This window comes from Barbus barbus (assembly GCF_936440315.1).
Source record: "Barbus barbus genome assembly, chromosome: 10".
NCBI classification, from domain to species: domain Eukaryota; kingdom Metazoa; phylum Chordata; class Actinopteri; order Cypriniformes; family Cyprinidae; genus Barbus; species Barbus barbus.
In genome coordinates, this window is record NC_136738.1 from 15,008,856 (window position 1) to 15,024,608 (window position 15,753).

Consider the following 15,753-nt stretch of genomic DNA (forward strand, 5'->3'; position numbering starts at 1 on the left):
TCAACATTGTGATCATCCATGCAATCTCCCTTCGATTTTCCTCATTTCCTAAAGTAATATTTAAAGCGTACTAAATGTAGAAAGCATGCGTCAGACTTTGGGGATTTTTTTGTGAACAGATGGTCGCTGAGTGTATTAATATTGCATTCATTCTCTCTGTGTCCCCTGTGAAAACGATACACAATAGAAACCAGATTTAAATTGAATGGGTACACAAATATAAATACAGTACACCATAACATTAAGTGACATATAGTTAATCACGGATTGAAAGCTACAATGGATAAATCTTGTCTTCAGTGTAGCAGCATTTTAACCTTATATTAAGCACATTATTCAGTTTAAACCTTCCTTTTCCTCATTTCCTTAAATGCATATTAATTTTGAGGTCTACCATCTTTTTAATTCTCTGCCTAACAAGCCTAATGTATTTCTGTGTGTCTTCAGGCGTCTCCACTGCACCAGGAACTACATTCACATGCACCTATTTGTTTCCTTCATGCTGCGTGCCGCCAGCATCTTTGTGAAGGATCACGTTGTGCACACTAGTGCTGGGCTACAGGAATTTGATGCTGTGCTTATGAATAACTTCACTAATGCTGTGGATGTGGCACCAGTGGACACTTCACAGTATGTGAGTCAAGTGATATCTCATCTTATATGTATTTCATCAAATATTTATCAAGTATCTCATGTGGCTAAATTTCAGATTATGACATAAATATTTATATTAGGGCTGGGTGATATAGTTTAAAATTATATGTTACGTGAGTATTTAGAACTTTGTTTTTCTTTTCAGGTTTTTTTTTTTTTTTTTTTAAATAGAACGCTTTTTTAAATCTAAATTGTTTCATTATATTTAATTAATGTGTTTCTTTTAATTTAGATTAACTTAATTTGATTTAAATTTAACAGCTAAAAATACGTTACATAATGTTTTTTTGTGTGCAAAACATTGTTACCAATTAGCAAGTTAGCAAATGCTGAATTACTATTTATTTTTAACTATCAACCATATTTAATCTGATAAATTTAAACTGAAACTTTTTAATTTAAATGATTTAGTGTAATCAGATATTTCAAGTTGTTCATAGCATGTATAAGTACAAAATAAAAATTCATTAGTTATACTGATTACCTCAAATTTGTGAGTTTTGCCATCTTATGCAAGTTTACAGTGTATATTTGTATATTTGTTTATTCCAATATTCATTTATAAGTAACTCTTTATATTCAACTATATATGTATTCTATCTATGCTCCAGATAGATAGATGGATAGATAGATAGCTTGAACATAAGGGCACAGTGAAGTGTTAAACAAGCCTGGAAGAGCGGAAATTGAAAGAGGTCAACTTGGGTCTGGACGAAGTGACATCTGGGTGAGGTCTGACTCCAATTCTGATTATGGCGGAGAATAAATATTTGAATGCTAATGCAAGGTTGTGCCCCATCTTGACACTTTGTTGGGCTAAAATTGCTGGAAGAAATGCCAAAGCTAGACGTCAGAGGTTACTGGATTGCAAGAAGCTGTAAGTGCTCACAGTCTCATCCTGTGTAGTATCATACTCTTACCGGAGGGCTTTTGTTTCATACCAACTCCAATCTTCAACCCAATGCTTGTCCATTACATGTCTGAGTGTTTTATTATACTGTACGCCTACCACATGGCCAGCCTCAACAATCCATGCACAGCTGTTAAAAAAGCTCACTTGTCCCCATTTGCTGTCTTTTATGTGGGAAATGATTATCCATTCCCACCTACACTCAGGCTCGAACTGTATTGGTGCCCATTCCGGGCAATGCTGGGACACATTGACTGTGCCCTCAGCTTTTTCTTCAAACAGCTGCATTGCAGGAGATAAGTGCTATGAAGCCAACATGTGAGGGAGGATTTTGCAACCAGTTGTTTAGCATCCATAGCTGCAACGCATATGTTAGGTGCAAAGAGATCTCTGTCTTCAGATTCAACTGCTGTGCTTTGATCCATTTGTTTACCTATAATAGCAGCAATTAACTTAAGTGTGTTGCATGTTCTATAGGTCAGTCAGCCAACATGTTTATATCAATGGATTGCTATTACTCTCAAATTTCGCATTTCAAGAAACACGCAGGAAATTTTCAACCCTTTCATTTTCTTCAGTGGAACAGTATGACAGCAGATCCAACTTATTTGCTTTGTATATATGCTTTCTGCATCATATAAGGAATCTTTGCAAAGACTTTTCAGTGTAGACACCAGCCCATCATTTGTTTTTCTTCCTTTTAAAGCCAAGCAGCATATAATAATAATAATAATAATAATAATAATAACTTGTATTATTGTTATTATTATTACTACTACTACTAACAATACTGACAAAATAGTTCATACATTATATTCCCATGATATAGTCCATGTTATTTTGTGTACAAGAGGTTTTTAGTAGAGAATAGTTTTTTGGGTTAAGTATTGAAGGAAAAAAAAGTTCAATATTAATATTATATTATAACAGAATAACCAATACAATTAAAGTAACCAATATTGTGAATAGTGTGCTTTTAATTTGGACAAAATGTTTCCTAAAGACTGTCCCAGTCAGTGTTGGGGGGTAACGCATTACAAGTTACGTAATCGGATTACTTTTTTTTTTTTTCAAATAACTAGTAAAGAAACACATTACATTTTAATTTACAAGAAAATATCTGAGTTACTTTTTCAAAAAAGTAATGCCAGTTACTTTGTTTTCCCATTTATTGACAATTCTCCTGTCCCCATGTTGGGAGAAATCGGAAGTACAGAGGCGCTTTGTGTGCTGTGTGAACATGATGTTTCTGTAGTTCTAGACTAAATGTGAATGTGCATTAATTCGTCTCACTCACAAAAAGAAAAAAACACATTTAGTATTCATCAAAATGAATTAAAACAGTGAAATGCAAACTCAGAATATGACGCAAACCAGCAAAAATTAAATGTTAAATAACACAAATGTATCTAATCCCATTATTATTATTAATCAGTGTCTTTGCTGCTGACCTTTGATGACCCAGTTCAACCATACTAATAAGCAAAAAATTACTTTAGATAATCTAACAATTGTGCTTCATTGTTTTTTAATTGCTGAAGAGTGTTGAACCTTCTTCTCCTGCGTTCTACTGTACAGACATGAATAGACTTTTCCTTCAGCCTGAGGTTAACACTGGTCCCAGTAAGCTAATGTCTATGCTTGGTATAAAATTGTGATACTATATTGTGGGTGGATTTAGAATGATTCATAGTGCGTTTTCATTATAATTTAATGTTATTTTTGGTCTTAAATTATTAACATTGTATGACCAAGTCTGCTATGACAGAAATTATGATACTAGAAATTACATGATTTTCAGCCCATTATGTTTCCCTTGGTATTGTGTGAATAAAAGGGAAGACTGGCCTTTTTTTCCACTTGTAGCATTCAGTATTTTTCATTATTTATAATAACTGGGATCCGCATTGAGCGGCAAGAATAGTAAATTGTCCATTCATTCATTAATCAAATTGTGCAGTTTTTGGTTATTTAAAGATGATGATTTAAAGAGATCTTAAAAGGTTTCAGTAACTAGTGCTTTTCAGTTACTATTTTTGTTGACTTTTAGGTCCAGTTGTTGACCGATGATTTCATTTGATTTCTATAGCATTTTTACTTCTATAGAAGCCTCCCTACTGCTTCACTGTGGTGGTCTGCAGTAGGCATTATGTTTTCAATCAGTACTGTGAAAAGAGGGCAGAGATCTCCTAGAGTACATTGTCAGCAGAGAGGCAGGGAAAACACAGAACAAAAGTTTTAGGTGTTCAGGCAAGCCTTCCAGATCCTCCAGGTGTATTGATAACATAATCTGCACCTTGCTTTTCTCTGGCGCCTCTTTGATCATCTTTCAGAAGCTCTGAAGCTCTCACGGTTACCCCTAGATTCTGGCACTTTCTGAAGTTGATGTGTCTGCTATTGTCCATGCTCAGAATAGCAGCCCTTTCACTGGGTTGTTGCTCTACTGAGTCCCAAATGCACTCCTTTGGGGGGAAAAGTAAGAACAGAAAGTGATCGTTAACTCAAAAAAGACAAGTCTGTGATCATTTATTAACCTCATGTCATTCCAAACCTTGCTTCTGTGGAAAATAAAAATAGATGTTTAGCAGGATGTTCATGCTGCTCTTTTACACAGAAGATGTCAAGTTGTAAATACACATACAAATGGTATATGACTCACATACTGCATTCCATACAAGCTTTGATGGAAATTTAAGTCTTCCTTTCCACCATAGCTCTCTAATCTTATTTCAGCATACACGTATTTAAATTTACCACATCACATGCAAAAGTACAAATTAAACTGAATAACTTCACTTTTGTTCCTCATACAAAGTTATCACATTTTGAAAAAAAAAAAAAAACATCCTTTTGTGTTCTTTGAAAGATAGTCATACAAGTTTGGAACAATGAATAAAAGAGGACTAGAGCTGTTCCTTACAAAAAAATATAACACAGATTAAAACCACCAGCATCACATTCTCACTCATAAATTACAATGTTTACCTCTCTCTGTGCGGGCTGAATATGGAGCTCATGTTAGCAAAGACACTGTAATTATAGCTGCTTTTGCATATTATAGGCACTAATTACAGTTTATTCAAATCACTGACAGATAATGTTTTAATGAGTCAAGAAATGATGCACTGCATTCATAGTTATTTGTGGGAAATTGAAACTCAGACATTAAAAACCTTCTACACAGAATCAGACTAAAGTTTTTGTGTTATGAATACAGTTTTGTGGAAAAAGAAAAACAACAGAATCAGGTAACAGTGTATTATACAGTGTGTAAATCAGAAAGGAGAAACAATGAGATTAAATGGAGAGCAAATGGAGACTTGTGTTGCTTGTCATTTTTTTTCTCCGGACCGATACTATAGACTCCAGTAATCACACATCTCCTTTACAGTTTTTGAGGAAATCTCAACAGTGTCACAAATTATGCTCGGATTTGCAAAGATATCAGTCTGCTATCAAAGGTTGGCAGTTTCAATATATACTTTTCCTCAAATTTCAAACCTAACTCGAGCAAATACTATTAAAGTCTAAATCATGTGAGCTAGTGTACATAATTGTATAGTTTGATACTCTTGTTTGTCAACAGAATCTATGTCTATTTGTATTTTTCTTAAGGAATATTATGGTTTGGAGTTTGTAAGGTTTATAAGGCACTTCGATGCTGCATTTATTTGGTCAAAAATACAGTAAGACGGTAATATTGGGAATTATTTAAATTTAAAATGGCTATTATCTGTAGTAATTTCTTAACTTACTGGCCATTCTTATCCAATAATCATATTTATATCGCTGTGTCCACAGTTAAAGTGTGGAGTGAAACCTGAGCTAAAAGGTTCGACCAGTCGTTGCTGTAGCAGACATCACTATTATTGATCATACTTGGTTTTAAGAATTTCAAGAAGCTCCTAATCCTAGGCATTAAACTATTTGGGAACTTATCCTGCAACATTTGTGCTCAATGATTCCTCAAATACTGCAGCTTGTTGAGGAGAGGTGTGCTATTAACTTTCTACGTGATCAGACTTACAATTATCACCTGCTAGGTAACAAAACAAGTTTGGAAATCCCATAGACTTACAATGAAGGGACCAATCCATATGTAGGGATCGGAGTGTCATAGTGGTGTATTCTATATATATACTGCCCTACAAAGGCAAAAAAATGACTTTAAAGTTTTTTACTTGTCCAGCCAAATTAATTATAGGTAGGACACTGGAAATTTGCCAATTAGATGTTTTAGTAATGAAAATAATCTACATTAAAAATTGTGAGCTCAAACTTGATTTTTACCCCTATTTTGAAGTTACTGTAGGCTACTCTGCCTTTGCATTGTCTGCTAAACGTGAGAAGTCACACCGAGGCAAAAGATAGTAAATTCCACATTGTTAATATTTAGTTGCTGATCCCCATTTACAAAATCGTTATAGTAACACCTGTATAAAATCTAGTGATAATAGGCTATTATAATATGTGACTGTATTAATTTTTTTTGACCATAACAAGCAGACTAAAAGTTAAAAATGTGAGTGGATACCGTTTTGCAACCAATTTATTTGTTATGCTCAGTAACATAACAAAAAAAAAAACCTAGACATAGCATAATTGCTTATTTTGACTTGAATGAAATAGCTTAACCTAAAACAACGACTTCTGGATTTATGTGAACGTCAGCAAGCAGGCATGCTCAGAAATGCATGTGGATTAAATGTCTACGATGACGTTCAGCAGCATGGATTGATTTTATCGGGTTACAAGAAAAGGTAGGATATGGGCCGTTCTCAAACGGAAGGCTCCGTCCGGAGGTCACTTTTGTAGGCTGCATACGTCATAAAGAAGATCTTATTTTAGAATATTAACAGTTATAAATTTGACCATTATTCTTAGTTAAGTGTAAGTTGTTGTAATATACTTTTGACTCGCAAATTTTATGCTCAGTTAACTGAAATAAACCAGGCTTGATGATGTATGCAGCCTACAAATGCGACCTCCGGAGGATGCAGCCTTCTGTTTGAGAAACGGCCATGGATTTAATTGCAAACTGTTAGGCTACTGATTTTATGATTGATCATGCTGCATGCTACGGCAGTCAAGTGCACACGCATCCAACTAAAAGTGACCGCCTGGTGAATAATCTGCATTACAAATAGGAAAAAAAAATTATTTAAATGTTATTCACTTTTGCTTTTTTATATGGAGCTGTTTGGTAGATCGCGATCTAACGTTAATTCATTTGTCTACACCGTAATTAAAATGCGCCAGACTTTAATGGACAGTAAAAAAGTTAGAACACCAAATAACTTCAACCCATAACCGTAACTTCATTTTGACACTCAGTTAAGTGAAGGCAGAACACTGTAACTCAATTTGAGCGTTCCAAACAAAGTGAAAGAGCAGTAACTGGTACGGTGTTCTGCCTTGGTTTCTCCGAGGCTTTTTGAAGTCAAGGTTGAGACGACCCATTATTTTCTCGGAAAAACAACGAAATTTACTCAAGATACTTATGTGCATGATAAAGGATGTCTTGAATGTCCCAAAAATATCAATAACTAATTTTCGACAAAAATCAAAGTTACGGTCTTTTGCCTTTGCACGGCATATATTTTTTATATATATATATATATATATATAAAAATACTGATAAACATTATAGCCTATTTCCCTTACTCTACAACAAATATTTAAATTTAACGGTATTCAGAACAGAACAAGAATGAAAAATAAGTAGTTATAAAATTATTTATTAAACTATAAAATAAAACACAAATTAGACTGCATACAACTGTCAAGCAAAACTGAAACGGCATTGGGCTCACGAGCCAGTCTCATACCACAAGAATCCAAATGTTTCTAATTTTGCCATATTTGTAACATTTGGTTCCTTAACTATTATTCATTATGTAGCCTAAACAAGACTTTATACTTCACTCGTGTTCTAATATCCGTGTAAAATCCTTCACGTGCATTTGTTTGGCCGCTGCATGCTGATTTTACAGCGGACCTTTTAAAATAAACAGTGTAACTTTTATGTTTGGTTGACTGCATTTTAGTTTGATGATGAATGGCTGAAATATCAGGCAACGCAACAACTAATGTTGTTTGTGTGTGTGTGTGCTACGAGCCTAGCCTGTACTTGTTGCACAGTTTTTTGTTTTTTTGTTAATTATATTATAGCCTATTATATATTTTGCGTGGTCCTATTTATTTTATTCCTTTTATAGACTTAACTTCTGTTTACAGAAGCGTTTAATTTCCATTCCGTTCTGTTTAATTTCTGTTCACAGAAGTGCTGCAGGTGCATGATGCGACGATTGAATTCTCATGGTCTATTGTTTACGCTACTATTCGTGCATATAATGCTAAAGTCCAGTATAAAAAAAACAAACATTGTAATCTTACTGGTTAAAGATCGACTAATGAGCTTCGTTTGACGTCAGGAAAATAACCTAAATGAACAAACTGCTGGCATTCTACAATTCTGTCATGCGTTCGTTTCGTAAATGACTGCGCTGTGCCAAGTTATGGAAAAAACGTGTTTGCGTTGCCTTCCTTCTGATCCCAACATTAGGAAAGAGTGAATTAACTATTTTTAATGAAGATCCAGACAGTGCCAGTAAGAACTTGGTCCTTTGTTCACTTTTTACTGCAGATTAGTTTAGAAACGAGGCACAATTCGATGAAGGATTTTTAAAAAGATTGAAACTAAAAGACGATGCTGTGCTAACTATATTTGAGCCGACAGTAATGTCGCAACAAACGTGTGAGTAACTGTTTTCATTACGTGGTCACTATTGCTTTGTCTCTTTTACAGATCGCTTGATATGTATTGTTATTTTTGCGTTTTTGACATAATCACAGCAGCGTCCATCTATGATGAATGCACGCTGTCAAACTTACACAACTATTAGCCAGTTATAGCATTGGGTGTTTACTTCCGAGTCTACAATCTGCCATCTGGACAGTAAATAACTTATTACTTCTGAATTATGTTTTTTTTTTTTTTTTAATGTAAAAATCTTGATAACATTCTAAGTAGACCTCAGAGAACAGTACAAAATAAAAAACAAAGGCAGTTCATGACCCCTTTAATGGGTTCTATTGGTTTCTAAAGCATCTGGTGGTTCCCATGTCTTTAATTCATATATTGTGTAAAGCTATAGGTGTGCATAGATCCCAGCCCTTCAGATTTTTTTTTTTTGCAAACCCACAATTTAACATTATGCAATTGCCAGTGACCAGACAGAGAATAACTGAAATGTCATCTAACAAACAGTTTAAATTAGATGAACACACTCAAAGGAGATTTAGTACACACATATTTTGGCACAGAATTAAAGATGAATCAAACACTTCTCTTTTTTTATTTGTTTTTTTCCTTAGCTCAGCTCCCAATAAGTATGTTGTCAGGTGGGGTTAACAACAGTGGAGGGTGGGAAAGGACCAAAAACGGCCACATTTTTTTCAGGATTCTAATGAATAGAAAGTTCAAAAGAACAGTATTTATTTGAAATAGAAGTCTTTTTAACTTTAGACATTTCTATACTGTCACTTTTAATCAATTTAATGCATCCTCATTGAATAGAAGCATTCATTTCTTAAAAAAAAAAAGACTAACTGACCCCACATTTTGAATGATAGTGTATATAAATTCAACTCAAACTAAACTTGGCTCCTTTTCCCTACAGATTCAGATTTTTTCATAGGGGCAAAACAATCCTACAGGCACAGACACGTATATATTTTTTGGCAGATCCAGGCACGTTGCAGAGGTTAGAGAGGTTTTAGAGATGTGACACTAGACAAACCAGCTGGCCTAGTCTTTAACTTGACTGATCTTCTACTGTCGGCTTCTGAAGTGTCCAAGAATCCTACTCCAATTCCTAATCTTTTTGAGGTGAAGATTGAACTGTGCCACAGGTAACGTTTTCCAAGCAGCTACCTGTGCTACAGCTACTGTACTTTCCCCTTCTTCACTCCCTTCACTGTTATCTGTCTGTTCAACAGTGAGTGCAACAGTGCAACATTTATAACTGTGAATTTATTCATTTGATTAACAGTGTTATTTTACTATTTTTTTATGATTGTGTCTGGGATTGCTGACTGGTCCACTTTGTAACTTCAGTGATGCTCACATTACACTTCTATTGATAATATAAAACCTTTTGTCTGGTCTTTAATGGTAGTGAATGAAAGTGTACTGTTTGAATTCTTAATACGGTACAATTTTTTTTTTTTTTACTGTTTTAGCGCAGTGCTTTGATATTACTTTTTTTTGGCATAACAGAACACTCAAATTCTTCATATCAAACTCACAAACAAAAATAATTTATTTCATGCCAAAAGTTAAATTTTTTTTTAAAGATAATACAGCAACAAGAATATTTTGTGTAGCTTTGATCTGTTACGACTGGCTGTTGTTCTTTTAATACCTTTAGTCCACAAATGTTTGGTAACTATTTGAATTCTTTATACAGTAAAATCAAAATGATCTTTTTTAGGTCATTTTTTTTTTTTACATTAATTTCTTGCCAAAATAGAACATTTAAATACTTCACTTTATACCAAACCCACAAACAAAACCAATTTATTACATGTCAAGAGTTTCCACTTTAGAAACACATTACATCCTTTATCAAAATCGAAAGTAGTTGAATTTTCAGAACAATTTGATTATCTAGGCAAATCTTCATATGATCAGTTAATTCATATAGGATTCATACAAATAAATCAAATATGTTCTTTTGATTTTCATCACAAAGCACCCCAGATGTATCATTATTAACACATCATCCACCTAATTCAGAGTACCCGGCATACATAGGAAGTCTTTCAATAGATCCCAGGCTTCATGGCTTCATGAGTTTGAGAATACCAAGAGTGTGTGGGAGATGTACTGTATACATCCCTTTGTGCTTCGATTCCAAGATACTGTCAGAGTAAAATAACCTTATAAATGTGCCTGATATTAAAGAGAGAAATAGCCATCATAAGTAAGCTTTAAGCATGTTTTGATGTGGGATGTGAAATCCCTTTTAATTCAGTTCATTGGTTTGGAAATGCTTTATGGCCATTAACCACACACATCTATCATGGTAGTGAGCTAATAGCTTCATTAAAGTGCAGCTCTCAGCTGACTGTAGTGAAAGGTTGTCATTTAGTCACACTTCTACTGTCCTAAAGACTGCTTCTGTCATTTTACACTGACAATGTGTCATTTTAAAAGAAGATAGTGAGCTAATTATTCTAAAAGAGTATCATTGATGCGGGCACTGTTGTAGAATATAACAGAGCGGACTTAAAGGTGACAGTTCACCTTTTCTTTCATATGTGGAGCACAAAATAAGAATTTTTTGCTCCATACAGTTAAAGTCAGTGGGGTCCAACTCTATTTTGATTTTCAAAAGGTGAAACATTCTTTAGGATATCTTCTTTTATGTTCCACAGAAGGTCATACAGGTTTAGAATAATTTTAAAGGGTGAGTAAACTGAATTTTCATTGTTTAAGATATCCCTTTATTTAAATAAAAAAACTTTTTGTCTCTGAATCTGCATGCTCATACTGATTCAGTGTGTTTAAACAAATAAGAGTACATTAGAGAGTCTTTGTTTAGATCTAAAGATCTAAAGAACCCCATGTGATTATATTAATTGTACCAAATCAGCAAACCAAACAAAAGCATATTGGTTTGTTTTGCTCTTCTGTCTTATGTCAGTCTGAACTGAGGCATGTCAATAGAAGATTGTTTATCTTGGTGGGCTCCAACTGAGAGTAGGAAATATGTTTGTCATAGCTAAAGTATTGCTTCCCAACCACTATGTGTTCAACTGTTTAATCAAAACTGCCATGTTGTGATATGAGTGTTGACTTGTTCTGCTCCACTCTTCATTTTTAGATGGGTTGTAAGGTGACTGTCTTGCTGTTCATCTATTTCCTGGCTACAAACTACTACTGGATCCTGGTGGAGGGCTTGTATCTGCACAGTCTCATCTTCATGGCCTTCTTGTCTGACTCTAAGTACCTGTGGGGCTTCACTTTGATCGGGTGGGGTGAGTATATCATGGTTGTGATTTTTCTTGGAAGAGGCAATTTGTGAATATTCCCTCTTCTGTTGGGTTTGTAACATTTCTTGAGAAATGAAATGCGGCTGCTGGTGTGTTTTTTTTTCTGCCATGTATCTGGTTTTGTTCATGAATAGCTGCATGACATGTAATAGTACTCTCCTCAAAGAACAAGGCCAATCATTTTTCCATTCATATTTTCATTTTTGACTGCCTATAGCTGGCTGCTATTATATAGTGACTATTGTGTGCATGTGACTGAGAGAGATACTGTAACAAATATAGACTAGCACATATTGAAAACAGTCAAAATGCTTTTTTTCTGGATTCCTTTGTGGATACAAATTTCAAGAACAGCATTTCAGTCATGACAACTCTCTGGTGGAATAGATCTGCTATGCTGCTGCTGTTGGTTATTGCTGAGTTGAAGATTATTGCTGCTGCTGCGAGCAAGTACAGGAACTTTCTACAGCATATTGCGATATGGTGCCGTGAGTATTTAAGACATACTGCTGCTGCACAAATAGCATATAAAATAACCCATAGCAGATCTACACAGGTGGCGCGTTTCAGAGAAACTCTGAAAGCGCGCTGCAAGAATCTTAAGTGAATGCTAGCCAGCCATATAAATGCAAGGCAGCAAGCTCATTGGCTGCATATGCAGCATGAACCAATCCCACACGCCATGAGTGGCATACTTCTTTACATTATAATCTGTCTTTTCTGGTGTATATGGAAAATTGCAAATACTTTTAAAGCATTTTTACAAGGACCAGTTTTATATCACTAAAGTTAAATACCAGTATTATCAGTCCATATGACAATGCTATGGTATCATCCAGAAGACTTGAATAGTGCAAAATGTGGACTGTTTTGGTGCCTTTCTATTGGTCATATACAGTATTTGTCCTTTTGCAGGAGCTTGACATCTATAATTTTAAGGAATAGTGCTCCAATTGTGGAAAAGAGTATACAAATTATTTTGATGATGAAAAATACAGTAAACAGTACTTTGAAATATAATGTTACAATTTAAAACAGCTGTCTTCTATGCGACTATATAGTAAAATATAATTGATTGCTGTGATCAAAGCTGAATTTTCATATTCATTGCTTCAGTGTCACATGATCCTTCAGAAATAATTCTAATATGCTAATTGCTGCTCAAGAAACATTTCTGATTATTATGAATGTTGAAAACTGTTGTGCTGCTTTATATTTTTGTGGAAAATGTGATACCATTCAGTCTTGGGTAAGATTAAAAAATATAAATTTATATTTTTCTTCAACAATGTTGCATTAAATCAAAGAATAGAATACAAAAAGGGACTTTGCTTAAATTGATTTAAGTGATAAAGATATTTAAGCTTATTACAAAGTACTTATATTTAAAATAAATGCTGTTCTTTAACTGAGAAACATTTATACCAATAATAAAACCATTATAAACAATTGATCACAAATAATAACTAATAATTAGGCTAAGCAACCAATTAGGCAGCATTAGAATGATTTCTGAAGGGACACTGAAGACTGGAGTAATGATGCTGAAAATTCAGCTTTGATCACAGAAATAAATTAAATTTTAAAACATCCTAAAGAGAAAACCACTATTTTAAGTGTAATATTTCATAATATTAGGCTATTGTCTTACTGTATCTTTGATCAAATAAACTCAATCTTCTTTCAAATAAATAAATAGCCTAAATTATTTCAAACTTTTAACCACCAGTGTGTATATAAAATAGGCTAATGCATGTGAATTAATAAGCAAATTATATTTTTATTAGGCCTATAAATCACTTTCCTATGCACACTAAAAGGAAACGTCTTCAGATTTACAATGTTCTAGAGTAAGATTGAGAACAATTTTTATAGATTTTTAAACATTTTCTTAGACGTGTGAAATCACGGAAGAAAGCATGAATTCTTATGTCATGTCTGCTGAAAACTGCATTATGTAGCCTACATTGTGACGATTCGAATAACGGCATTAAAATCTTAGAAATTTAAAAAGGCCTGTAGTGGTTTGCATTCCTGAAAATTAATGTCTGCCGTTTAACTAAATGGTTGGAAAATATTGTTGAATTGTCTCGTCATGTTTAGCTGCTTACGTCTTACCTCAGCTCGCATTCAAGTCGCGCGCAGTCTTTGAATGGTAATCCCACCTTCTACACTTTGATTGGCTATTTCAAACATTTTGACATTGACGAGCGCTTTTGAGCCGCTGCACTGAGCCGGAGCACACTAAATTAATTAGAATTTTTGAATGAAGTGGGCTGATGGAAGGATATACGCATTTACTACAATCCATTTTTTATATTACACAAGGGGCTGGCCCATATTGTACACCGGCCCACTGGTAAAACTTCCGGTGCTCCAGATGGCCAGACCTCCACTGCTGCACAAGCATTCCTAATAAACCAGTGAATGCAAAAAATAGATTAAAAGGCGAAAATATATCTAAAAAATGCATTGTGACCACTCCCAGCATCTTTTACTTTTTATTTTATTGTAATTATTTGTCATACTTTTATCTTTTTAAAAATATTTCTATGGAATTGTTTAGCCTCAAATGTCATTATGCATTTAGATCAGGGGTGTCTCAGTTCCTGGAGGGCCGCAGCCCTGCAGAGTTTTGTTCCAACCCTGCTCCAACACACACACCATGCAGTTTTCAATTGAGCCTGAAGGACTTGATTAGCTGGACCAGGTATGTTTAATTAGGGTTGCATCTAAACTCTCCGGACTCCAGCCCTCCAGGAACTGAGTTTGATTTACTGTAAGTCTGCTAATTGTCATAAATTTAATAAATCATATGTTGCTCATTACACATTCCTTTGCTGAAAAAAAACAAACAATTTGTACATATTTTACGTGGTGGCTAATTCGTACGAATTCGTATGACCTCACCCCAGTGTTATGGTTTGCTCCACGAAGGAATGCAGGAACTCGTGGGTGAGTCGAAAACAGAATCTTTAATAAAATAAGAGTTTCAGGATACAAGAAAACCATCTCTGAACAAACGTAACATAACTTTACATAACATTAAGACACAACAGTGACATGAGGAGAACTGAGGACCTTTAAAGGGAACAGGACAAAGGAACAAACAAGATAATTAATTCAACACAGGTGATGAGAATGATTGATACTTAACTAATGACAGGAAAAACCAAATATGGGCAAAAGGAAAACTCCCCAATCACCCGACCTCAGCCCAATTGAGATACTATGGGAGGAACTGGACCGTGATGTCCGTAAAAAGTGTCCAACCAGTGTGAATTATCTTTTGGGCAATCCTTCAGCAGGCTTGGAGTAATATACAGTATTAAGTCAATGTTTGAATAAACTGACAGCTCGGATGCCCAGACTATGCAGAGCTGTAATAGCTGCTAATGGTGGATATTTTGATGAATTGAAAATAAAAAATTCTATGTATAAACTGTTTGTGAAATAAAATGTCTTTTCGTAGTTTGTGTTGTCCCTTATCAGTGCCAAACCCCCCCCCCTCAATGTTCAAGACATGGTTACGGTCTTGCCTCTTGCCTCAGTCGTATGATTTTGTATGATTTGTATAGACCCCAGTGACAGGTAGGTTTAGGGGCAGGGTTAGGTGTAGGTCATTCATACAAGTTCATATGAATTGTGCAACTCACAAAAATACATTTGTACAAGTGAGGTCGCACAAATTCATACGAATTAGCCACCTCGTAAAATATGTACGAATTGCAGTGAAATCGGGCTGAAGTATCCCATATTTTAGCCAGATAAACTTTGACAGTGATGCAATATAATTACTGATGAAAACTGATTACACTTTTTGTGGAAACCATAATACAGGATTCTTTGGTAATTAAAAACAAAGACCAGCATTTATTTGAAGTCTTTTGCAACACTATAAATGTCTTTACTGTCACTTTTGAGCTTTTGAATGTGTCCATGCTGAAAACTATTCATTTATTTTTCATTAAAAAAATAATTTTGATCTCAATCTTTGTATTCCTACTGAACAGAATTTATATTAAATATATTTCCCTCCACACCAAAAACACAATTTACTAAATTGACAGATGTTAAATGAGCTCTGAATATTGAATATCCAATTTTTCAGGCAGCCAAACCTTGACAGT

The 15,753-nt window shown here is 34.5% G+C and overlaps 1 protein-coding gene across 1 annotated transcript in view; it reads left to right on the plus strand.

Annotated features, from left to right (window-relative positions):
- pth2ra (parathyroid hormone 2 receptor a) overlaps positions 1-15,753 on the plus strand; it is a gene marked incomplete at both ends in the record, with an annotated part of 74,380 nt that overhangs the window by 18,721 nt on the left and 39,906 nt on the right. The window contains 2 exons of the mRNA XM_079426495.1: positions 448-634; positions 11,455-11,608. Of these exons, the coding sequence (XP_079282621.1) occupies positions 448-634; positions 11,455-11,608 (341 nt within the window). The remainder of the gene's footprint in view (positions 1-447; positions 635-11,454; positions 11,609-15,753) is intronic.